The sequence below is a fragment of the Syngnathus leptorhynchus genome, chromosome 5 (genome assembly GCF_054491065.1).
Source record: "Syngnathus leptorhynchus isolate UIUO chromosome 5, UIUO_Slep, whole genome shotgun sequence".
In the NCBI taxonomy this organism is placed as follows: domain Eukaryota; kingdom Metazoa; phylum Chordata; class Actinopteri; order Syngnathiformes; family Syngnathidae; genus Syngnathus; species Syngnathus leptorhynchus.
The window spans coordinates 3,876,504-3,903,408 of record NC_141199.1 but is presented as its reverse complement, the minus strand read 5'-3'; the positions used below and the strand labels follow the sequence as shown (position 1 = coordinate 3,903,408).

Sequence of the window (26,905 nt, the reverse complement as noted above, 5' to 3'; positions counted from 1 at the left end):
GTCACAGGGAGCATTTAGAAACAAACAATCACACCCACATGCACACCTCCACTGAACGGGACTTGATCCCATGCTGCCCGCACTTAAGCCAAGCAAATGTACCCCTTCACAATCAGCAACTCACAACAAAGCAATATTTAAACAATATCACGCATGAAGGACTAGTGATGTACAAGGTTTTTTTTTATTGATTGTTATTGGTTCAGTTATTGGGTCATTGTTTTCCAAAGAAAAAAGCAAATGTTTACAAATGTCCTTGATTTTGACTAAACTCAAAAGTCAGTCTACTACAGACAGAAATTAGAGCGAGGTTAAAATCTGTGAATTTGGATGATATTAGGTTCCACAATAGCTCTACACAATGACTCAATTATTAAAATAGTTGTTGATTAATTTGATAATCAATTACTGACTGATTAATTGTTTAATTTTGACGCTTCGAGATGAAACTTTACTTTGTGCCACAGTTAGCCTCAAGTGCAGTTGCACTGAAGCGCGTAACCAGTTTTGATTAATAGATCCAACAGTCCCTAATGCAGTGATTTCCAACTAGTTATTGTTTCAGATCACCCTTTGTCTGGATCTGACCTTGTAAATGCAGGGAGGCTTGACACCAAGGGTTTAAGTAGTAGTTTACCTTCACTGCCCACAGCGCCTGCCAGACCCCACAACATTTTCTGGAGGTTTGCTGTCTTTTCCAAGTTGTTGCACTTGTTGCACAAATCTGGTGAAAAGTCAGTAGATAGGGTGAATTTGAACTGTATTTGAATGTCAATTTCGGTCACTGTGATTGTAGTATCCAACAATGGAGGTTAAAAGGAAACTCCATCGCTCAGTTGCCATCACTGGCTCCTGAGCGCTCTAGTGGCCACCCAAAGCGGCCACCTCCGAGCGCGCAAGTTTATTGGATCACAAAGATTTCTTTGCGATCTGAGGCAAAGATTACTCGACATTTCGCGTCAAACTACGAATATGTCGAGTCGAGTTCCGGGATTCTACTGTACTTGAAAAATGGTGACAATGGCAGACTGCGCCAAACTCCTAAAAATTAACTCATTTATTGGTATTTTTCTTGCATGTGCAACTGATGAAATTTATTCGAATTGGACTATGACCACGTACATGTCTTTTGTAATTCCAGTGTTGTCTCCCCTCGCTAGAGGAGTGTAGAGCATTGGCAGAGGAATCCATGAGGGAAGGAGATCTCTTTTCAGCTGTTAAATTTCACCTTCTGACCACTGAACCTGAGAACGCCCTTAAGATGGCAATTGATCATGTAAAAGGTATTGACAACTCATCATGATTTCATTCATAACCATATATGACAATGTAATATTGCTGACATCTATATTTTGCATTGTTTTTGAACATTTGTGAATGACAGGTATATAAGATAGCAATTATTATGTCAAAGGTATTAAAAACTCATCATGATGTGAATGACAGGTATATAAGATAGCAATTATCATGTCAAAGGTATTAAAAACTCATCATGATTTCATTCATAAACATGACAATGTAATTGCTGACATCTATATTTTGCATTGTTTTTGAACATTTGTGAATTACAGGAATATAAAGGTCAAATCGGTAAATTATTTTTTTAAATCACATATAGATCGTACAAAGCTTTTGGAAATGGTCTTGGTACATGTGATTTGTCAACGCTTTAACTGTTACACTTTTCATTGATGTCCAAGATTATGTCCGACGAATTATTGATTGCTTTTGTTTGAAACACACCGTCAGTTTTTAGTACTTGTGTTTAAATTTACTTGAAATGGGGATCGGCAAAAACAACAACAACACATTTTGATTCTACACCGAAGATTTCACGACATGATTTATTTTCATTGTTGGACCTGACTTGACCAATGTACTACACTTCATCATTCTACTGTATTTGGCCCTAAAGTTCGACTGGTTACTGTACATTACAACAGTGCAAGAAATAGCTATAATATTTGCTTGTAGTCAAATTTCCTTTTGTTTTTCTGTTTGTATACATCTGCAGCATGTTTGATGACAGACTGGCTTTCATTTTAATCTCCATTAGAACAGCTGATTGGATCTGACTGGACAGTGGAGAGTATTCATCCAATACTTGACCTGTTGAGTTATATCAGAACTGACCGCCTCCTCATGGCTAAATTCACTAAGTAAACTAATTTTTATGGATTATTTCGATAGCATTTACTTCCCATATAATGTCAGAACTGATCATCGTGTGTGCGTGTGTGCATGCGTGTAGAGCCCGCAGTGAGCTGTTGATCCTGTGTGGTTACATTGGTGGGTTGCTTGCCATAAGAAGACAGTACTCTGGCATTGTACCTGCACTCTATGAATACACCAGGTACACAATGATTAATCACTTACAAACGTGTACTTCCATGTTTACAGAAAAGTGCACAAATTTGTGTTTTATTCAAGTTGACATTTGCTGGAAAATGCAAGGATTTTCCCCAACGGCCGGTGTGGCTGAGGCCGGTTCCCCCTGCACCAGTCGACGATTATGTTTTGGCTAATCATAATAATCATAATTGCTAATACCAACATGTCTTGGTGCGCTACCATCTCATTTCCCTCTCTGTGACACAGTCAGTTGTTGAAACGGAGAGAAGTGAGTGTTCCTTTGAAGATTGACCAGCTGTCAATGGAATTGGATGCCTGGCGAGTATACACTCAGAGTAGTGACAAGTAGGTGTACACACACATCATCCATCACAAATTCTGAGGCATATTTTGCCAAAGTACAAGATTGGAATTTTAAGAGTCCACCAACAACATAAATGTTCCATTTTCACCAGCAACTCAATATAAATCATACATTGTGCCTTGTACCTCTGTCATAATTATAACACAGCATTTCATAAAACGATCATACCAACAGACAGTCAGATGTGTTGGTGGTTGTGTGATGGTCTGGGGTATTTATTTTTTTATTAGGAAAATGCATTTTTTGTTTTATCCATTAATTTGGGAGAAATAATGAAACAACCAATGCCTTTAAAAATGCCCACTTTGAATGAGGAATAAGGCCACGCACTCCTCTCCATATCTTGATTGATGACAATACGGAAGGAAGAGATCATAATTTTCCTATTGGAACTCATTGGTAAGACTATCGCTTAAAATGTACAAAAACAGCTACCAATTGGCACCAAAACTTAATACTTCAACATATTAAAAGGATTAGCATCTCCGTGGCTGACTTTAGAGAAATGAGCAGTCTCTCTGCAGCTGAAATGCCCTCTCACGTCTGTCTATTTCCTTTCACCAGTCACCAACATATGCAAACACAATGCATTCTGAGATTCATGTATGGGCACTCAGTGTAATATTGGCGAAATGTATTAAACAAATACACACTAGCAGATATAGGCAAATATTTCCCTTTGCAATGGATGCCCTCTATAGAATCATGTTCTATGAAAATATTTTGCTTGTAGATTAAATGCTACTACAACAAAACCAAAAAACTCACTACATATTAATCAATGTCAAGTTAAACATAAATTTTAGTCAACATTTTTTTTACAAAAATAGCACAAATCATATACAGTATTGCATTTACTTACTTTACAGTCGCTCCGGAGTATAAGTCGCACCAGCCATAAAATACACAATAAAGTGAAAAAAAAACCCATATATAAATCATGTTTTTGGGGCAAATTTATTTGTCAAAATCCAACACCAAGACGGTCATGAACCAGCAACAACAGGCTAAACGATACGGTATGCTAATGTAACATATACACAAACGAGGAGCTGAGGGCCTGACGTAACATTCAGATATTCAAATAACTATTACATAAATAACACGTTTATCAAACCATCAGTGTCACTCCAATTTAATAAATCCATCAATTGTCCTTTATGTAAACAATGCGCCGCGTATGCGCCGCATAAGTGCCGCATAAGCGGAGCTTATGCGCCGCTGACGTCGGACTCGTTGTGAGTTGCAGTTCTAATTATTCCACAGACTCATATAACGATATATAAAGTATATATCAAATAACTATCATATAACAACATTATCTAACCATCTGTGTCACTCCAAATCATTAAATCCATCGATCAAATTGCTCGTCCTTTATGTCAACAACGCGGCGCGTGCGGTGCACAGATCTAGTATATAACTATATTGTAGCGTTACCAGGAAAGACGTGGATTTGGTAAACGGCTCTTTATTTAACAAAACAAGAGTTCAACGAGACAACAACTACTGAACTGTAACAATAAAAACATATCAAAGTTGCTACACGAAATAAAATATATCAAATAACGATAACAAATAAGTTTTTCAAACCTTGTATCACTCCAAATCATCAAATCCTTCAAACGTGGGGCCCTTCGTCATATTCGTCATCCCGTGATCAAATCCTTTGCCCTATCTCAACACTATAACATAAGTAAGTTTTTAGACCTTGTGTCACTCCAAATCCTTCAAACTTGGGGCCCTTCGTCATCTTCGTCATCCCGTGATCAAATCATTTGTCCATTATGTAAACAACCACCGCGCGACGCTGCTGACGTCACTTGCAGTTCAAATGACAGTAATCCCTTGCTACATCGCGGTTCGTTTATCGCGGTTTCACTACATCGCAGATTTTTGAATTTTGAAAATTTGTCAAGAAATTCACATATAAGTCGCTCCTGAGTATAAGTCACCCCACCCACCCAAACCATGAAAAAGACCGCCACTTATAGTCCAAAAAATACGGTAGTTAGCACAGTGCCTTTTTTAATAGCCCTCCATCAGAGAGTCAAAGAGAGGACTTCCACTGCCTTGAGAAAAGAATCCTGCCTGTGAACTCAGGTAAGAACAGTCACAAACATAAGTAAGTTCACTGAAACCAAACAATTGTATTTAAAATACCTTATGTCCTTTCTCCACGAGTCTCAAGCGGTGCTGATTATGTGACGGGCTCCAATCTGCCAAGTCATTCTGATGTTCAACTTTCTTGTTTTACTGGTTCCAGAATACAGGTGTGTGTGGTTCTTTTTTTGGTTTGTATGATTAGCCTGTTAGAATAGGCCTCTTTGGTACATGTGATCAACTCGGTAGCTTGAGCTATGCTAAGCTTGCTATGACCCTTCTCCTGCTTTTACTGGCCTTCCCTTCTCTATAACACTCTTTGCACATATACATGAGTTGATTTCAGTTAAGACTGCAAAATCACACATTATCACACAGGCTAGGCAGAGTCACCCCTTTGCAGGAGGGCGGCCAAGAGTAGTAGAAGAATAGAGACCGTGGAGGTAGGGATTTGACCTTCTTTCGCAATTTTTCAGAGAAGGCTCGAAGCTGTGTCTTGATCTTCCTGGCATACATTAAATAGCCTCCTAGTAATTACTATTAGCATAGCAAGCATTAAAGATAAAGAACTGGGACATAATATAACAAACCATTACACTCAGTGGACTTGTTAGATATGAAATACCAGTGAAGACTCTTGTAATTCTGGCAAAAATTATGGAATTGCCAGTCTCAATAGTCCCTGACCATTTATTCAGATGTTTAAATTTGGAGAAAAAGAAGCAGATCTAAGACATGACACAGAATGAAACTCGCTGACAGCCAACAACATTAACAAAGTCAGCAATACATTTAAAATAATTAAATCCTCATTGTGGTAGCACGGTGGCTCACAATTCTGAGATTTGATTTCGACTCTGGTCGTCATTTGTGGAGTTGTTTGTATACGTGTGACCTGTGATTGGCCGGCAACCAGCTCAGGGTGTACCGGAACACCCACGACCTTCGTCAGGGTAACTGGTTCGGAAGATAAAAGAATGATACAATGAATACATTCATATTGTACTGCAACTGTGCTTTAATGATAATTGCACAACTGAAGTCTTAGATATTTATGTACAGTATATAAAAGTATGGTTAAGGCTGCATAGTAATAAATAATTATATCAGTGTTATCTTTGTAAAACTGCTGTAAATGTTTAGAGTACAGTACATAAAGATAAAAACAATCAGCAATCATTGGTCATTTGGTCGATTATTTTGGCTGATGTTTTAAGGTCCCTAATTATTAAGTCCAGGCCACTGAATCTGCCAGCTATAATAAAAGCCAGAGGCGGTGCAACTGTGGTGTATTGAATTGTTCCTTTCTAATTGGTTGGGTTGTCATGAGTCCAAATTTTTGTCCTTGGAATAGAGTGATTCCATTTTTTCCCTCTGCTTGATATAAACAAGTAACTTTCTGACAAGCACATTTGTTTCATTTTATTGCTTTTACTGTTTCCTCAAACCAGAACGTTTCCATTGGAAATAAGTTCAGTTTTGTGCCATGTCTGTGATTTGTCATGTTTTTCCACAAAACTAAACAACAGAATGAGGATATTCCTCTGAGACTGGCATAATTTTTCCATGGATTGTATGTACCAGTGTGCAGAAGTACTTTTTAAAATGTAACTCTTTTCTTTTTTTACATGCAGGGTCCAGTATTTTTACTTGAAGATGGCAAATCAGCTATTTCCCTGAATGATGCTCTGATGTGGGCAAAAGTCAACCCCTTTTCTCCACTAGGTACAGGAGTGCGTATTAACCCCTTCTAACATCTCACCCACGCACACGCACCATGCGCGCACTCAAGGAGGATGCACGAAAGACATCAGAATAAAGTCCTTTAAACAAAGCATTTGTGGGACTACAAATATAATGTTAAAATGTTTTAAAAGTAATGTTATAAAACTTCCTGTTTGTACATTTTCTCTCTGTATGGGGAATCATTCTTTGTTAAAAAAAAAAAGCGTGTCATCTTGTTTGTACATGCGTCATAAATATGGTAAGCCTCTGACTTCAGTTTATTTCATCACTGTAAAAAGAACAGATGGACAGCAAAATGAAGCTGGTGTTGCATGGCTGTGCTGTTTTGTGTGTCGTTTTCTTCCCATAATTGTATAAATATGAAAAATGTAGATTGGTGGCAGTCATAGCGGTATGAAAAGGCACTGGCAATAAATGGAATATACAATGTGAAAACTCAAAGAGTTTTGATACGTAGTTGTACTAAGTTCATGCTGTTTCCTTTTTTTCAATCACTTTTTGGTTCTTTTATCACAAACAGGGTATTTTGGTTGTATTACCTGACATGTTTCGGCATGAACTTCCACCTTCATCAGAGTGTCACTGTTGTAATCGTGACGCGTCTTTATCAGCTGATCGATGAATGAAGGCGTGACTCACCTGTCAGATTTGACAGATGAGTCACGCCCTCTGCTGTCCCTTCACCTCTCCAAAATGCTGCTCCAGGTGGTAGAGAGCATAGGGAACAGAAGGTGCATGCTGCCTTGCACTACTCCTGTACTTTTGCGCTATATTCTGTCTGCTGTTTCATTTTTGCTCCTCTTATTTATTTAATTATTTATTATTCATTGTTCTTATTTACTCATTGTATGTGCCTTCTTGTTTTTACTTTTTGTGTTGTTTACGTGGATGTTTTGTTTGTCCGTGGACCTATATATATATATATATATATATATATATATATATATATATATATGTAATATGTCTTGTCACCGTGGGATATTAGGAAACGAAATTTCAATCTCTATAAAGCAGACTTTGACTTTGAAAAAACAACAGGAGCAGAAACAGACGGACATTAACAGAGGAAGAAACACGCGAGCAGGGTTTAAATAAAATGGTAAACAATAGGGAGCAGGTGACAGTCATTATGGTGATACGGGGGCGTAGCTGAGGGAAAGTTCGCGGCTGAGTGGCATGTGGCACGGGCACGTGACGTGATAATGTTTTGATTCAACAAAAGAATGTAATTGTTTATTCATGCTTTATATTAGCTATAATTTCACAGATGGAGAGTTAAATTGGATGTGTTTTAATAGATCATGGATGAGAAGTTTTCACGGAGCCGCGGATTTCAATTTTTTTCCGTCGAAGGTATCATATTCGTGAATAGTGTAAATTCTTTGAGAAAATGTTGTTTATATATGGGGTGGGGGGGTGTAGGGAAGTGGGCAACGTTAGCCTTGGCGACTCGCGAACATTCGCTCGCCCGCCGCGACAGCATATTACGGAAATCGGCTTGCCTCTGTAAACCTAACTAACTGGCAGCAGTAATGCGACATCGCCTTATTTTCGGCAGCATTTTGGCGCTACTTTCGTCACATCATTTCCACTTCTTAACTTACGCGGAGAACCAAGTGTTTTCACACTGCCACAATGTGAATTTGCCATTGGGTTTTCATCACTTGTAGACAAGTTATTTACTTAGATAGAGCTAGGGCCTATTCAGCATATACAAAGCAGATTCGGTTGAAGTTGGGAAATGGTGTGAAATGTAAATAAAAACAAAATGCAACGATTTGAAAATCCTTCTCAACCCATATTCAATTGAATACACTACAAAGACAACATATTTAATGTTCAAACTGATAAACGTAATTGTTTTTTGCCAAATAGTAATTAACTTGGAATTTCATTGCTGTGACACGTCCAGTAGAAGTTGGGAAAGGTGGCAAAAAATACAGAGAAAAGCTCATCAAACACCTATTTGGAACATCCCACATGTGATCAGGCTAATTGGGAACAGGTGGGTACCATGATATGGTATAAAAGGAGCCTCATTCACAAGCAAGGATGGGGCGAGATTCACCACTTTGTCCACAACTGCATGAGAAAATAGTTGAACAGTTTAAGAACAACATTTCTCAATGCAAAATTGCAAGGAATTTAGGGATTTCAACATCTACGGTCCATAATATCAAAAGGTTCAGAGAATCTGGTGAAATCACTGCACGTAAGCGCCACAGCCGGAAACCAAGACTGAATGACTGACCTTCGATCCCTCAGACGGCACTGCCTTAAAAACCGACATGAGTGTGTAAAGGACATCACCAAATGGGCTCAGGAAAACTTCAGAAAACCACTGTCAGTAAATACAGTTCGTCACTACATCAGTAAGTGTGGGTTAAAACTCTACCATGCAAAGCAAAAGCCGTTTATGAACAATACCCAGAAACGCCGCCGGGTTCTCTGGGCCCGAGCTCAAGTAAAATGAACTGATGCACAATGGAAAATTGCTTTGTAGTCTGATGAGTCCACTTTTCAAATTGTTTTTGGAAACACTGGACGTCGTGTCCTCTGGACCAAAGAGGAAGCGGGCCATCCAGACTGTTATCAATGCAAAATTCAACCGAATCCGGTTTATACGCCTCTGTGTTGTACTGGTTAGCACATCCGCCTTGCAGTAAGGGTAAGGTGTTAAGGATTGTCTTCGACCCCAAACGCACGACACAACCGAAATGAGATTTAGCCTTCAAAGGCGTGTTTATTTCTCAAAGTACAAGACAAGTCAGTCTAGAAAAACTCAGGAAATAAAGGCATCAAAGGTAATTCTCTTTAGTCTCTTGAAAAATCCACACAGGAAAAACTTGGGGGGGGGGGGACTAGACTTGTAATCCACAAAAAGAAATCCACAGAAAGTCAGCAATTACCACAGGTGAGAGGAGGCTTGTAATCCAAATCAAGAAGGAATCCAGCAGCAGCAGCTAGAGAGAGATCCTCACACTGGAGCTGACAACACGAACCTGCAACTGGTGACTGGGAAGCAGGCAGCTATATACCAGCCCTGCTGAGCTGATGAGCTGCAGGTGGTTGATTGCTGATTGGCCTCAGGTGCGAGATGAAGCACCTCTGGTCCTGGAAGGAGGCTTAGAGAGGCGGGTCCTAACAGGTGTAGGTTTGACTATGTAGGTTTCCTCCGGATACTTCCTCTCACATCCCAAAAACATGCTTGGTAGACCGATTAAGCACTCCAAATTGTCTCTAGGTGTGAGTGCGAAGGGTTGTTCGTCTCGGGTGCACTACCCTGCGATTGGCTGGCAACTAGTTCGGGGTGTCCCTCGCCTACTGCCCGATGACTGCTGGGCTCCAGCACGCCCGTGGCAAGCGGTATAGAATAGGGATGTGTGTGTGTGTAAGCACACACACACACACACACACAGAAATGTTGACAAGAGATTTCAACAAAAGATTGTGCCAATGGTGGATAAATAACCTTGACTAACATCCAAACAAGGGTACAACAGTGTCAACCCATATTATCCGTTGGCATTTGAATAAAAACATACTTAATGGTAGGATTACCCTTCTTACCCAGAGACACAAAAAAACCCAGGATGGAGTTTGCCACAACCTACCCGAGAAAGGCAAAAGCGTTTTGGAAGAATGTGTGTATTGTTATAGTTTCTGTCCGTGTGTCTGTGTGCTCGCCCCTCCCTTCCTGTGTACTAATAACAGTCACCTGCCTCTCGTTACCTGTCGCGTATTTACCGTAATTTTCGGACTATAGTCGCGTTTCTTTTCATAGTTTGGGTGGAGGGGGGGCGACTTATACTCAGGAGCGACTTATATGTGATTTTTTTCACATATTCTCAAAATTAAAAAATCTGCGATGTAGTGAAACCGTGATAAACGAACCGCGATGTAGCAAGGGATTACTGTCATTTAAACTGCAAGTGGCGTCACCGGCACCGCGCGGCCGTTGTTTACGGACAAAGGATTTTCGAAGGACAAAAGATTCGATCACGGGATGACTAAGATGACGAAGGGCCCCACGTTTGAAGGATTTAATGAGTGACACAAGGTTTGAAAAACTTACCGTAATTTTTGGAGTATAAGTCGCTCCGGAGTATAAATTGCACCAGCCATAAAATGCACAAAAAAGTGAAAAAAAACATATATAAGTCGCACCGGAGTATAAGTCGCACTTTTGGGGCAAATTTATTTGTCAAAATCCAACACCAAAAACAGACATGAACCAGCAACAACAGGCTAAACGATACGGTATGATAACGTGACATATACACAAACGAGGAGCTGAGAACGGGCCTGACGTAACATTCAGAGTTATTCAAATAACTATAACATAACACATTCATCAAGCCATCTGTGTCCAATTCATTAAATCCATCGATCGTCCTTTATGCAAATAATGCCGCATATGCGCCGCTGACATCGGACTCGTTGTAAGTTGCATTTCTAATTAATCCACAGACCCATATAACAATATATAAAGTATATTTCAAATAACGATCATATAACAACAATATTATCAAACCATCTGTGTCACTCCAAATCACTAAATCCATCGATTAAATTCCTCGTCCTTTATGTCAACAACGCCGCGCGTGCGCCGCACAGATCTAGTATATAACTATATTGTAGCGTTAACAAAGTACCAGGAAAGACGTGGGTTTATATCAGAACAATATTATCAAACCATCTGTGTCACTCCAAATAATTAAATCCATCGATCAAATTCCTCCTCCTTCATGTCAACAATGCCGCGCACGCACGCCGCACAGATCTAGTATATAACTATATTGGAGCGTTAACAAAGTACCAGGAAAGACGTGGGTTTATATAACAACAATATTATCAAGCCATCTGTGTCACTCCAAATCATTAAATCCATCGATCAAATTCCTCTCCTTTATGTCAACAACGCCGCGCGTGCGCGCTGCACAGATCTGGTATATAACCAGTGGAGTTATGAGCTATGAGTGAACGCTGGCGTGAATTGCAGCCGCTGCTCTCCGGACATTGGTGTGTTGCTTCATGCCGTTTTGCCGGCCCTGTTGAGCGTTTTCCTGCTCCTGCACCAAGCTTCCAACAACCTTGCTGTGAGTTCTATGCTCTGGTGGACTATCATGTCCGCCATGATTCATCCAGCATGATCCATGTTCCAGTACACCAGGGGTGTCCAAACGTTTTGCAAGGAGGGCCAGATTTGATAAAGTGAAGGGGCCCGGGGGCCAGTATTTTTTTCAGACATTTTTTTAACTACAATTTCCTCCAAATAAACACTGTTATAAAACAAATTTCATTCTCCCAATTGTCTTTATTTTTTAAATGACAAAATAACCAAATATAAGCCACTCAGGCAGATATGAACAACTCTAAAAACACAAATTCTGCCTTTCATTCATATCTGAAGAGTCTGATAACATTGAACAAACTGTATGAAATACCTTAAATTTACATGAGTTTAAAATTATTTTCGCCTCATGAACATTTTAAACAGGAGTTATAAGTAATACATAAAATACGATAACATTGAACAAACTGTATGAAATACCTTAAATTTACATGAGTTTAAAATTATTTTCGCCTCATGAACATTTAACACAGGGTTCACGCAGCCGGTTCGCGCGTACCCTTTTTACAACGGGTTTATTTTCTTATTTGACTTGCGCATGCTCCGCATAGCAGGACAGCTGGAGTCATGTTCTCGCTGTGAAATCACGCCGGGTCGCGCGAGATTACATTTCTGCGGCATAAATATAAAATAGCTTTGGTACGTGTGTATTAAAGCGCTGGTCAACAATGGCGGTGGGCCACATACTAAAGATTTTATCACAGAGGCTGCGGGCCTGATGAAATTTGACAACGGGCCGCAATTGGCCCGCGGGCCGGACTTTGGACATGCCAGCAGTACACGAAGACGGAGCTTCTCCAATTCCGGCGCTGCCGGTATGCTCCCCAACCTGTGCTGCAGTGTTTCCCGAACATTGCTCGACTTCACCATCGCAGATATATCCATCGTGGCGCTGGACGCAACTACCACATCGACGACTCTACTTCCATAAATACCATTTGGTCCTCCACTCGCCGCCACCCACCGAAAAACACCAAAAGGAAGGTCAATCACGGCGTATTAGCTAGCCTAGCTAGGTCAGCTAATGCTTCCTGTTCCAATCTACACTGTGACATCAAAATGGGACTACTCAACATCCGCTCCCTCACAAGCAAGGGTCAACTGCTACAGGACCTTCTCCTCGACTACAAGTATGACTTTTTGTGTTTAACAGAAACATGGCAACATCCTGGTGACTTTTCTCAATTAACGTATTTTCCGGACTATAAGGCGCACCTAAAAGCCTAAAATGTTCTCAAAAGCTGTAGCTTATAGTCCGGTGCGCTTTATATATGGATCAATTTATGAATTTGTTGATCCATACTAGTTGTACACGGTGCTCTGCCAAAATTTTCACGTTTTAGTACAACTAGTAAATTACAAGGTTGCATCGCTTACCAGCATTACGGCAACCGTGGTCAGGGGGCGTCACTGAATAGCTGTTGTATCCGTGAGGCTATTTTATGTAAAAATAGGCTGCTCAGTTAATGTTTCGAGTACATTTACGGATCGATACAGAAGGGAAACATAGGTAACCAGTACCAAGGTGTTAATTCGACCCTTAGTCAGTTCTGATCATTTTTTAAGCCCTCGTTTGAGAAACACGATTGTTTACACTTTGCTGAGGCTCATGGGAGTCTGCGAGCTGAGGCTCATTGGAGTTTGCGGGTGGCTAATGCTATAGTCGCTAATGCGATAGTGATAGCTGCTATACGCACGATGCTATTTCATGTCAAAATAGGCTGCTCTGTTAATGTTTCGAGTAGATTTTCGGATCGATACGGAAGGGAAACATAGGAAAGCAGTACCAAGGTGTTAGATTGAACTTTAGTCAGTTCTGATCATTTTTTAAGCCCTCGTTTGAGAAACGCAATTGTTTACTCTTTGCTGAGGCTCATGGGAGTCTGCAAGCTGAGGCTCATGGGAATTTGCGGGTGGCTAATGCTATAGTGATAGCTGCAATGCGCACGAGGCTATTTCATGTCAAAATTGGCTGCTCTGTTAATGTTTCGAGTAAATTTACGGATCGATATGGAAGGGAAACATAGGTAAGCAGTACCAAGGTGTTAAATTGAACTTTAGTCAGTTTTGATCATTTTATAGCATAGTTTGAGAAACGCGATTGTTTACAAAGGGCCCATTGGTTATTGGCTAGTGGATGCACATCGCAACCCTAGTCAACCGCAGTTCATTGCAGTATAGCTTCTATTTTATACGCCTTATAATCCGGTGCGCCTTATATATGGACAAAGTTTTAAAATGGGCCGTTCATTGAATCTTTGAAGCCTTTTGGTCCAGAAAATACGGTAAATGAAGCAAGTCCGCCCGGGTTTGTTTACACCTGCAAGCCACGTCTCACTGGTCGAGGTGGAGGTCTTGCAATATTTCATCGTGAGTCCTGGAAGGTTCCATTTGTTTTAGTGCCGGAGTCCAGTTCCTTTGAATCTGTGGCTTTACAGCTGAATGGTCCCACACCAACTATTTTAGTAAATATCTACCGTCCACCCAAACCAAATAAGGATTTTATTCATGATTTCACCACATTTGTCACCCACATCTGCTTACTTTCACCCAACATCATTCTGCTGGGTGATTTAAATATTCACATGGACAACACCAACAGCACTCCTCCTAAGGATTTTATTTTTTGCCTGGACAGTTTTGGACTTAAGCAGCACATCGACTTTCCCACCCACACTAAAGGCCATGTTTTAGATCTGGTCTGCTACTCTGATGTCACTCCTTTTAACTGCTCTGCTGTTGATCTGGGAACAGGCTTCTCTGATCACTTGCTAGTTTCTTTTAATCTTAAAATCATATTGTCCAAAATCAAACTGCCTCTTTTTATATCCTTCCGTGACATCAAAAACATAAATTTAGCAGATTTCACAACAGCCATTGAATGTCTACCCACCATCACCCTCCCATACACCCCAGATCAACTGGTTTTTGATTATAACAATGGACTCCAAGCTTTGCTGAACTTATTTGCCAGCCTCAAAACCCGGACTGTTACCTTTACAGGAAAACTAATCTTAATATCCACAAACAGTTATTTCACACGCACATTCTCCAATATAAGGATGCAATTTCCTCCGCCAGATTACAATATTTTGCAGAGAAAAATTATAGCCGGTGCGGGGAACACCAGAGCTCTATTCGCCATGATTAATGATTCAACCCGCTCTCCTGACTCCCTCCCCCCACATTTTTACTCTTCCGACTACTGTAACACCCTGATGTCCTTTTTTCGACAATAAAATAGCCTCCATCCACCAGCAACTGATCCCTCACTCGTCTAGCCATCCATTTCCTTTCTTCCCCCATCCAAACCCCCCTCTCTTTCCTGCTTCCAACTTCCTTCTGCTTCTGACCTTTCTAACTTCATCCGGAATTCAAAGCCATCTACATGTATACTTGACCCCATGCCTTCCTCCTTGGTCATAGCTTCTCTCCCTTCTCTGCTGCCCCTGATCACTGCCATCATTCATTCTTCCCTCACCTCTGCCTCTGTCCCTTTACCTTTCAAATCTGCCGCTGTTACACCAACCCTTAAGAAACCCGGCTCAGACCCAAACACCCTCAGTAACCTTCGCCCCATCTCCAACCTGCCGTTTCTCTCCAAAATACTCGAAAAGTTGTCGCATCACAAATCCACACTCACGTCTAATAATAATTTATATGAACAGTTCCAATCCGGTTTCCGTCCCCGTCACAGTACAGAGACAGCCCTTATTAAAATTACAAACAATCTTCTTCTTGCAGCCGACTCTGGTCCTTTATCCATTCTCATTCTCCTTGACTTAAGCGCAGCCTTCGACACCATCTCTCACTCTATCCTCCTTGACCGGCTAGCTTCTATTGGACTGTCAGACACACCCCTGCAGTGGTTCCATTCATATCTCTCCGGCCGCACGCAATTTGTCCAGTTAAAATCATTTACTTCACATCCCCCCCCCCCCCCCCCCTGTCCTCTGGTGTTCCCCACAGCTCTGTCCTTGGTCCAATTTTAGTTACCATTTACCTCCTTCCGCTTGGTTCGATTTTCCAAAAACACAACATCAACTTTCATTGCTGTGCGGACGACACCCAGCTCTACGTCTCCTCCAAACCCCCCTACGCTTTCCCACCCTCCTCCCTCTGTGCATGCCTTCAAGAAATTAAATCCTGGCTCACCTCAAACTTCCTCAAATTCAACTGTGATAAATCTGAGGTAGTCCTCATTGGTTCCAAATCATCCCTCAACAAACAACCCCGTCTTATGCTCACCATAGACAACTCCTTGGTTTCCCCCTCCCCTCAGGCTAAGAGCACAGCACCGTATCATTTCGCACCCACATCAATAACGTCATCCGTTCGTCCTACTTCCACATCCGTAACATCAACCGCCTCCATCCATCACTCACTCCGAACAGCACTGCTATCCTGGTCCACTCCCTCGTTACCTCCCGTCTGTATTATTGCAACTCCATCCTTGTTGGCCTCCCTCACAAACTCCTCCATAAACTGCAATTGGTTCAAAACGCTGCTGCCCGCATCATCGCCAGAACCCCTGTCCATCATCACATCACTCCTGTTCTGCTCCAACTTCACTGGCTTCCTATAAAACACCGCATTAACTATAAAATCCTCCTCTATACATTTAAGGCCATCCATAACCTCGCCCCTTTAACGCTACAATATAGTTATATACTAGATCTGTGCGGCGTGCGCGCGGCGTTTGTGACATAAAGGACGAGGAATTCGATCGATGGATTTAATGATTAGGAGTGACACAGATGGTTTGATAATATTGTTATTTGAAATATACCTTATATATTGTTATATGGGTCTGTAGAATAATTAGAAATGCAACTTACAACGAGTTCGACGTCAGCAGCGCATATGCGGCATTGTTTACATAAAGGACGATCGATGGATTTAATGAATTAGAGTGACACAGATGGTTTGATAAACGTGTTATTTATGTAATAGTTATTTGAATAACTCTGAATGTCACATCAGGCCCGTTCTCAGCTCCTCTTTTGTGTTTATGTCACGTTAGCATACCGTATCATTTAGCCTGTCGTTGCTGGTTCATGTCTGTTCTTAGTGTTGGATTTTGACAAATGAATTTGCCTCAAAAGTGTGACTTATACTCCGGTGCGACTTACATTTTTTTCCTTCACTTTATTGTGCATTTTATGGCTGGTGCGAGTTACACTCTGGAGCGAATTATAATCTGAAAATTACAGTAAATCCTGTCTGCGTGTCACACCCTTGTCGGATTATTGCTTGTTTCTTGTCTCACGTCTCTGTCAGTTCTGTTTTTGTTAGCCAGTCTGTCGGTCTGTCCAGTTGTTGGTTTGGTTAGGTTGTCGTGTTAGTTTGTCTGCTGTCTGTTCCCCTTATCCTCCCTTCCAACTACCTTTTCCCTTCAATAAACCCTGGTCCAAGCTGCATTTGGTCGCCCTGCTCCATTCCGTTCATGACAGTTCTCTGGTCAAATGAGGCAAAAATAGAGCTTTTGGGGGAAAGGCATGAACACAGAGATTACAGGAAAAAAAACTAGGCCTTCAAAGAAAAGAACACAGTCAAATAAATTCCCCGATTTTTTGGGGTTGCTTTGCTCCCTCTGGTACTGGACAGCTTGACTGTGTGCATGGCATTATGAAGTCTGAAGGCTACCAACAAATTTTGCAGTGTAATGTAATGTAGTCTCCCTAAGAGATTATGGGTCTTTCAGTAAGACAATTTCCCAAAACACACTTCAAAAACACAAGGATATTGTTTGAGCACTGAGAATTCAGACCTGAATCCCATAGAACACGTGGAGAAATCTCTAAATGGCAGTTTGGAGAAGGCACCCTTCAAATCTCAGGGACTTGGAGCAGTTTGCCAAAGAAGAATGGTCTCAAATTCCAGCAGACCATTGTAAAAATCTCAGTGATGGTTACCGGAAGTGGTTGTTCGCAGTTATTTTGTCTGAAGATTGAGCTACCAAGTATTAGGCTAAGGGTGCCAATATTTTTCTCCGGCCCATTCTAGGAGTTTTGTGTAAAATGACAATTGATTTGACTCTTTTTCCATTTCCATTTCAAGCAAAATAAATGAAAATACAAAATAATTTGTAATTGCAACCATTTTCTTGAAGAAATTAAGCATTATCTGAAAGAATTGTGTAACCCAGGTTAACATAGCCTCGTAAAATAAGAGTCTGTTAATAAAAACAGTCAAAGAAAGTACATTGTAAATAAATACTAAACAGACCAACACAGATTTAAAAGCATGTAAATGATTAAAACAATGCAAATTCATTATTTTATTAGTATTTTGTGGGCGGCTCGGTGGCGCACTGGGTAGCACGTCCCGCTCACAGTTAGGAGGGTTCGGGTTCGATTCCACCCGAATGTTCTTGCATGTTCTCCCGAGACTGCGTGGGTTTCCTCCGGGCACTCCGGTTTCCTCCCACATCCCAAAAACATGCTTGGTAGGCCGATTGAGCACTCCAAACTGCCCCTAGGTGTGAGTGCGAGTGTGGATGGTTGTTCATCTCTGTGTGCCCTGCGATTGGCTGGCAATTCAGGGTGTCCCCCGCCTGCTGGCCGATGACGACTGGGATAGGCTCCAGCACGCCCGCAACCCCCGTGGGGACAAAGTGGCTCAGAAAATGGATGGATGGATTAGTATTTTGTATTTGTCAAAATGATAAAAGTGTGAACATCCACTTTTATTTTGAAGGACATATGATGACGTAATGAAAAGACCCATGTGACCAAAAATGCGAACTCTACTCTTTTTCTTTCCCGACGTTCTTTTCTTCAATGAGGTTGAAGGTGTAGTAAGTACGTTAAACTAAAAAAAAAGAGAGGGAAACAGAATTATATCAAGCTATTTTTGTGTCTTGATGGACTTATTTTTTGGTTTTTCAACCATTCTTCTCACCTTGGTGATGCACTAAATGCTGAACGGGACTTGGTTTGCTAGAGTTGGTTCAGAAACATCTGAAATAATAACTGAAGAGGGAGCAACAGCAATGTGTACATGTTCTATGAGGGGAGACAATCTCTGTACAATGTGATGCTCATATATGTACAATTCTTTTATTATTTTATGTAAACATAACTGCTCAATCAGAACATGTATACAACACACACAACTGGATGAACACACACAGGGGGGGTGACGCCCCCACAGTCAGGTACAAAATGGTCATGTGACAAGTTCCCACCTCAGGTACGAAATGGTCATGTGACAAGTTCCCGCCTTTCCGGACAGTATAAAACAAGCTGACCTGGAGACAGAAGCTGTTGTTTCATCTGCTGCCGTGCCTTGTGTATTGACCGCCATTAAACAACCCAAGATCTTGCCAATAAAGAACCAACTCTATACTCCACATCTTTGCTTTCCTGGCTCAACAACAGACATCCCACACAACACGCAACTTAACGGAGCTGGATTTCTTGCGCGAGCCCTTGAACTGCCTCTCACGCAGGAGCGGATAGCACTCCCTGGACGTTTGTTCATCGAACCTGGTAGGATCTATCCATTCTTTTTTCTCTGCTACACCACAGTGGATTCGGAAAGGATTGACTGACTATTCAGGACAATTAGGAGAAACCAACCGAAGGAATCTAGAGACATTTGGATATTGAAAGTCGTTCAGTCTTTTGCTGAATTGTTTTGAGTTTTGTACATTGTCACTTTTATTTTTGTAAACTATATATGTGATAATGCTGTAATGGTGTTTTTGAAATATTGAGTGGTTTAAACCAAATCAGTGAAATGGTGAGAATTTAAAAGTGGGTTACTATTACTTTCAAATTACTTACCTGTACTGAATATTATTCAAACGAAAAGTGAGGTAACTAAACAGATTGAAAGTTAGAATTAATAAAACAACCCGAGTTGAAAACTAACATTTTTTAAACTGAAAGGTTTAACTGAAAAGGGATTGATAACCAAATTCAACTGAAAGAAATTATTTTCTTCAACTAACGTTGAGTTTAAATGTAAATTGTATGTCAGTTGTTTGTAAATTGTATGTCAACTATTTTCTCTACTAAAATAATCTGGTAGTTCAATTCAAACCTTGGTCTATGGTATTTTATTTGGCTTATTCTATAGCAGAATTTAGAACTGGTACATTAACTAATTTACTGCAAGCAGTGTCAAAACAAAGTGTTACCATAGCAGACCAATTTACAGTAATCCCTTGTTTATCGCGGTACGGTCACCCTCTCTGGTGACCGTACCGCGATAAACCGCGATGTACATTTTTTTGTGAGTCAATAAATGTATATGAAACCATTTAAGTGCATATTTTATTATTAGAACATTAAATAATTGTTTCAAACATGTAAATAATACATTAATATTATAAATAACAAAGAACATTTTGTATAAATATTAAAAATATAAATATAAGTTGTGCGTGTAACATGTTAATATGAAGTACTGGGCAGGCTAACGAGTTAGCGGAAAGATGCTAATTCGCGATCGTGCTAACACGCGAAAACGGAACTCTAAAGGAATATAAACGAACATTTGGAGTAATACGACAGTAATTCCTAAAGGTTAGACACGTGAGCGTTCATTTCTCTTGTTAGGAGACCAACTTACATCGTCAATGAGTCCTGTACCACTGTAGCCGAACGTAAAACAGGAAGTGGCATCGCCTGAAAACTGCCTTCAAAAGAAAGCACGCCTCCTCAAATCAAAACATGACTGAATAACATAACATGGAGAATTCTTAACACATACTGTAAATATGTTTTTAGAACAGCTTTTATTATTATACATTTTTTTATAACTAGGTACAAGTGTACATACTGTAAATATGCTTTAGAAGTCTTATTATAAAAAAATTCTATAACAAGATACAACACTGTAAATATGTATTTAGAACTCTTATTTTTTTAATTAACTAATTATTATAACATTTTATTTATAAAAAGGTACAAGTGTACGCTCTGCAATTGTGTGGGCACTCCTTGCCTTCTGCTGGCGTCTGGGCAAGTTTCGTGCCATAATTCCTCAATTTATAAGTTTTATTTTGACTATTATTTTTTTTTAATTTGGAAAGAAATCCGCGATATAGTGAATCCGCGATGAAGCGAGGGATTACTGCCAGATAGTAATAAATACGTAATTATTATATATATTTATATATGTATATAAATATAATATATATTATTTATATTATTATTATTATTATTATTATTATTATTGTGTATTGTTATAACAAATATAGGCTTACAGGTGTGTTAAATAAATACATACATGAGCTGTCAAGGTGTCATGGTCTTGATTTTATTTCATTTGCTTCTACCTGCTCCAAAGCTTTAACTTTTGGTTTTCTCTTTTAGTCTCCAAGCACAACTCTGGCAGCTGCTCGCTTTGCATACATGCATATGAGGATAAGGTAAAACAACATCAACAAACAGTATATTCAAATGTCAATTATCACTGCTCAATGTGTGGTAATTGGAAGCAAACATCCTTCTACGTCAAAACACAAATGCAAACAATCCCACATGGTTTTCGTGCAAATATTACTTAGGTAATAATAGTTAGTTACAGTAGTGACACTGCTTAATTACAGAAGCTTTATGATTGATTACAATATATATATCTCAGCATTAGTTCTTCTTCCTTGGTTTTAAAAGAAGAGAGAAGAAAACAACAAGGATGAAGAAGAAGACAACAACCAAGAAGATAATGGCCAATAAGAAGCAGCAGAGGAGGAACAGGCATGGCCATCAAACTTGATTTTAAAGGTTGAACATCGCATTAATCCACCAGGATTGTACCCTTGGCTAAAATGCATGGCAGGAGTCTTGTTCTGGTAAGCCATTTTAGGATAAAATAAAATGATTTTAACTGAAGTTTTAGCCAGCGTTCCTTTGTATTATCTGTTGCCCACGGGCAGAAGACACCCCTCACAGAGCCTGCGGCTTGCTATTTGTTTTTCATTTTGCATTTTGAAAGGTAAAATTATTAAGTGTATCAAGTTTTAGAGGGAAAAAATTTAAATAAAAAGCCAACCTCGACTTCACAGATTTTGCGTATTGCGGGCATTTTTAGGAACGAAATCCACGCGATAATCGAGGGAACATTATTTATACAAGCACACTAAAAGATAAATGATATAAGACCGTTCAAACCTACCACAACAGACGCAATTTGCTCATGATGAGTGGCCCAAAATACTCGCTCAGAGGTATATGTCTCATTGAAAGTTCATTGTCGTCATTACTTTATCAAGTCATTTTTGTCATCATTTTTGTCCAGGCCAATTTCATGCATTTCACCTTCTTCACTTTCATCTTCTTCCGCTTATCCGGGGTCGGGTCGCGGGGGCAGCAGCTTTAGGAGGGACTCCCAGACCTCCCTCTCCCCAGCCATATGTGAGGGTAGGATCATAGATTGACTGGTAAATCGAGAGCTTTGCCATTTGACTCAGCTCTCTCTTCACCACGACGGACCGGTACAGAGTCCGCATTACTGCAGACGCTGCACCGATCCGCCTGTCGATCTCACGCTCCATCCTGCCCTCACTCGTGAACAAGAGCCCAAGATACTTGAACTCCTCCACTTGGGGCAGGATCTCATCCCCGATCCGGAGAGGGCATTCCACCCTTTTCCGACCGAGGACCATGGACTCGGATTTGGACTCAATAATAAGTCAACATGCACTTTTTCATGCATTTGTTTTTCAAAATAATTCTGATGAAACAATTCAAAAGTAATATCTGATTGTCATTGTCTATTTTGGACTTCATTTGAATTTATTACTTTTGTCAGATTCTGTGACCACTGTGGGTTTTTGGGTGGTGAAATAGCGGCCGGGGGTCCATTGTATTGCACTTTAGGTTTTCTGAAGGTTGCATTGGTAATAAAGCTATTACTGCATTAATTCAATTATTTTGTCATAGAAATTAGTTCCTTTATTTGTATTTACATATTTAATTAATGTTCAAGCCACTTTGTTCACTAGAATCCAAACATTTGTGGGTTCTTTACTGATAGGATCCCCACCACATGTCCTGACATATCAGACTGTTATGTTCCAGTCTTTCAGGTTACAGCTTTGTACCACTGCTCTCTTCAGCTCTCCAGCACATGGTAAGCCATTATGCAATAATCAAGCAGACATGGGTTCATAAGTGTGGAAGTGGATTCCTTTGGAGCATGTAATCTTCATCACTGCACCGTTTAGGCTGGTGTCGTTAATCAATCTCATCATACCTTCTGCAATCATTGATGGCCTGGAGATGAGGAGGGAGATTGGTATTAAATTACATTTAAAAAAAGAAAGCAGATTAGCATAGACTAGAGCAGGCATGTCTAGCTCCCGTCCTGGAGGGACGCTGTCCTACCTGTTTTCTAAGACCCCCTGCTGCAAGACACCTGATTCAAATAATGAATTCATCAGCAAGCTCTGATGAAGCTTGATCATGGAAAACAGGCAGGACAGCAGCCCTCCTGGACTGAATTTGGACACCCCTGCACTGGTCTGGTTTAATCACTGGTACATCTCTGGAGAGGCCTCTTTACTATTAAAAAGCTCTTCGACATCTTGCACTATGCCATAAAACACTCCCCAAAATAGCAACTGTTACATTAGCCTCAATTATGGATTGGTGCTTGTAGTGTGTTTGACTTTCTTATTTAAACAATGTTCATCATCACCTCTGACACTACTGGTTTATTGAGTGTTTTTATGTGTGAAGATTGATGATATGGGATTTCAATTATAATAGTTCAAATTAAATAATGAATAAGCTACTCTAGAGCAGCGTTCCCCAACCTTTTTTGTGATACGGTTAGGTGTCGGACATATTTTACCGGGGGGGATAACGTCAGTGCCTTCCCAGTCAAGAACCTCACTGCACGTCACTGCTCTGTGCTGTCTTCCATACTTTTCAACAAATTCTTTTACTACATCTTTAAGAACTATATCTGGATTTATTGTCAGCCTTTTGATGTCCTGTATTCAAAGAACATATTGCGAGCTGAGTCAATTCATAGGCCACAGATTCATACACTTTCATTTAAACCAATTTTCTGTCAACCAAGACATCACACACAAATGCCGTATTTTTCTACACTGGTGACTGTGCGCTTGCCGTAAAATCTGATGTAGTTTCATTTATTCCAGCGCAAGTCTGGTCAAGCATTTTTGGGCCATTTGGCCATCAACTCATCTGGTGATTTGGTAAAAGAAAGAAGTCTGTATTTGGCATAGAAATTGATGCATCATCATTTTCATGCTGGGACAATGGTTTAGTTTGGCATGTTTGTGAATTTGTTGACACTCTATACCTCACCGGGTCTTCCTGGCGTGTCTCAGGGGCATCTTGCAATTTGGCGACAAAAAATAGACAACATTTTAGACAGGGTCAAGGAAGCTTTATTTCGATGCGCAGGTGGTCTAACACAATTTTGGTGTATTTAATTGAGGTGCAGGCAGACAAATTTGGCGCTCTGCGGTTGTTCGTGGTGGACGTCATGATATTTCATTTAGAAAAATGACAACAGCATGGGAGACTCTCTGGATCATTGTAGAAATCCATTGATTGAAGAAATTATCATCATTATCATCTCAAATATATTTTATTAGCAGTGCCTTAAGTATTAAAAGAAGAAGGGGGCTGCCATCCACAGTGCCCACACCCCCACCACAATTTCAAAATCTCTGGTCAACGTACATGAATTAAGTGCACGTTCATTGGCTGATCAAGAAAAGATTACTGTTAGGGTTTATAAACTATCTTGATCGTATGATTATGTTGGGATGTAGACTAGAATGATTAACTTTGTTTAAACCTTTTACCTTTCCTTGACTCGGAAAAGTTTAACCATTCAGTTGTTGAAACTTTCCAAATGGTGTGGAAACATCCTTGCTTAGTTAGTCATCTAAAATGCTCCACTAGGTTTTATTTTCATGACCTCGTAAAACAATGAACTGGGACCCTCTGCACTGATTAACCAGTTGCTGAGGTGACCACCAAACATGTCCAATGTCACCCCCACCCTACTTGTTCTCAATAAATATGCTCTTGTAAGAGACTAACGGCAGAGTTTGTTCGAACATTGCTGTACCTACAGTAACGGACAGGCTCTCCACTTGCAAGTGCTTAAAGGGCATACTGTCTCCCGTGTGGTTCTTGCAAAATAAGTTACAGTCAAAACATCTCTAACATTTTGGTGCCGTGACCCGGATCCCAAACATACCCGTTGCTGACCGACTGAGGACGACATGCTGCTTTCCGTCGACGGGCCAGCGTCTATTAGGCGGACCTGGTTAAGAAAGTCCTGGGGAGTGAATTCTTCGCTGGGCCAGCATCTTAAGTCTGCCTTCGTCTGACAGCGGCGGATTGACGGGATCCGGCAGTGCAACGAACCAGGGGACAAGTAAGTTAAAGCCCTAAAATTGTGTGATTGTGTTGTTGTGAAATGCGTAAGAGTGGAAAGTGCACAAAATATAGCTTGGGTTTAAGTCCCAGTGGAAGGAACAGACTAAGAAAAACAGAGCTTCCTTTTCGTTCATCGAAGATGTGTGTAGATTCTTCTTTGTCTGTTCTTCCAAGCTACGGGATCTGGCTTGGGTTGGAGTCCCAGTGGAAGGAACGTGCTAAGAAACACAGAGCTTCTTTTTTGTGATTCAAAGAAGAGTGTAGATTTTTCTTTGTTCGTTTTTCCGAGCCAAAGAACAGCTTGGGTCCAAGACCCAGTAGAAGGAATGGGTTAGAAAAGACAGAGCTTCTTTTTCTTAATTGGAGAAGGGCGTAGATTCTTTTTTGTCCGTTTTTTCCAAGCTGTTTGGAAGGGTTTTACACCCATCCTAGATAGGCCTAAAAGTAAAAAAGCGCTAAGTTGTGTGGTTGAGTGTGTGACTGGTAGGATAATTTGACTAAGAGGCAATTGTTGTTGAACGGACAATTTAAACCTGCATTGAGGATCCTCAAAGAAAGAAAGAATTTTTTTTTTATAAATCCTGAAAAACCAAGTTAAGATGAGAAATAAAAATGGTAATCATGAAATTGGTTTCATGTGTTTGGTAAGGTTCCCATGAGAAGTACATGGCGAGTAGATTTCTTAATTGTATGCGCTACATGTCAAAGTGGAAGAAAAAGTGTGAAAAAATAGTGGTTGACGTTTTGGAGAAAAGTGTGGCTAGGAAGACAAGAGGACTGAGAAAGGGAAGAAAAGTGAGAGAATTGGATTGTGCTAAAGTGTGGTTGAAAGCTTCACAAGAGAGAAGAGAACAAATTCAAAAGACAAAAAATATAAAGGTAAAAAGTGATGAGGCCGCGAGTATGTTTGTCAGGCCGGAAAACAATGAGGCTACAGTGCGCAGGCGCGCTGTTTCAGCCGCAGCTCAAGGCGCAGCTCAAGCGGAGGAGCAAGAAGAGCTTTCCGCTCCTATGCAAAACTTGTTTCCAAATTTAACAAACCTGCACCCTCCCCCATATAATAGCAACAAAGGTCAGGGTCATGTTATTAGAAGTCCTGTACAAACAAGAAGTAGGACCAATGCTGCTAGATTTTCCCAAAATGTAGACAATGTTGATGTGTGCCCAATGATACAGGTGCCAAACCCTATTGTAGGGGGTGTTATAATTGATCTTTTGTCAGGAGGAATCATTAGGAAGTGCTCAGATTCTCCTTGCAACACTCCTATTTTTCCAGTCCAAAAGGCCAACAAGATTGATTGGCCAATGATACAAGATTTACGAGCAGTAAAAGAAGCAGTACAGACAAGAGCACCTAATGTGCCTGACCCGCACACACTTTTGAACACTTTGAAACCCAACCAGAGGTTTTTCACTGTAATTGATCTTAGCAATGCATTTTTCTCAGTGCCAATCCACCCAGACTCACAGTTTTGGTTTGCGTTTACCTTTAAAGGACAAAGTTATACGTACACCAGATTGCCACAGGGATTTGCTGATAGTCCAACTATTTTCATTCAAGCTATCATGGCATGTTTGAACATTGATTTTCAAATGTCAAACAAAAGCCAACTTCTAGTTTATGTAGATGATCTCTTGATAGCCTCTGAAACTGAAGCTGCTTGCAAGGAAGACTCCTTAGCTTTGTTACACTATCTCTGTAAAACAGGGAATAAAGTAAGCAAAAATAAACTACAATGGGTCAAACAGGAAGTGAACTATTTAGGTCACACGTTGTCAGCTGCTGGAAGACAGATACAGAAAACCAGAAAACAAATCATTGCAGAT

General features: G+C 40.4%; 2 protein-coding genes across 7 annotated transcripts in view; one reads left to right on the top strand and one right to left on the bottom strand.

The window, feature by feature from the left end:
- wdr17 (WD repeat domain 17) overlaps nucleotides 1-7,957 on the top strand; it is a 96,296-nt gene extending 88,339 nt beyond the window's left edge. For 3 of the 5 annotated variants that reach the window (XM_085911111.1, XM_085911113.1, XM_085911112.1), the window contains exons 26-32: nucleotides 1,142-1,283; nucleotides 2,057-2,159; nucleotides 2,252-2,353; nucleotides 2,599-2,697; nucleotides 4,752-4,819; nucleotides 4,901-4,989; nucleotides 6,454-7,953. In XM_085911111.1, the coding sequence (XP_085767237.1) occupies nucleotides 1,142-1,283; nucleotides 2,057-2,159; nucleotides 2,252-2,353; nucleotides 2,599-2,697; nucleotides 4,752-4,819; nucleotides 4,901-4,989; nucleotides 6,454-6,573 (723 nt within the window). In that variant the 3' untranslated portion in view covers nucleotides 6,574-7,953. Of the gene's footprint in view, nucleotides 1-1,141; nucleotides 1,284-2,056; nucleotides 2,160-2,251; nucleotides 2,354-2,598; nucleotides 2,698-4,751; nucleotides 4,820-4,900; nucleotides 4,990-5,197; nucleotides 5,263-6,453 lie in introns of all 5 variants that reach the window. The other 2 variants (XM_085911114.1, XM_085911116.1) reach the window with 2 other exon arrangements.
- hpgd (15-hydroxyprostaglandin dehydrogenase) overlaps nucleotides 1-26,905 on the bottom strand; it is a 75,692-nt gene that overhangs the window by 15,629 nt on the left and 33,158 nt on the right. The window contains exon 7 of one of the 2 annotated variants that reach the window (XM_085911117.1): nucleotides 22,465-22,927. The exons of the other annotated variant lie outside the window; for it this stretch is intronic. Coding sequence (XP_085767243.1) covers nucleotides 22,804-22,927 — 124 coding nt within the window. The 3' untranslated portion in view covers nucleotides 22,465-22,803. Of the gene's footprint in view, nucleotides 1-22,464; nucleotides 22,928-26,905 lie in introns of those variants that run through there. 2 annotated transcript variants of the gene reach the window in all.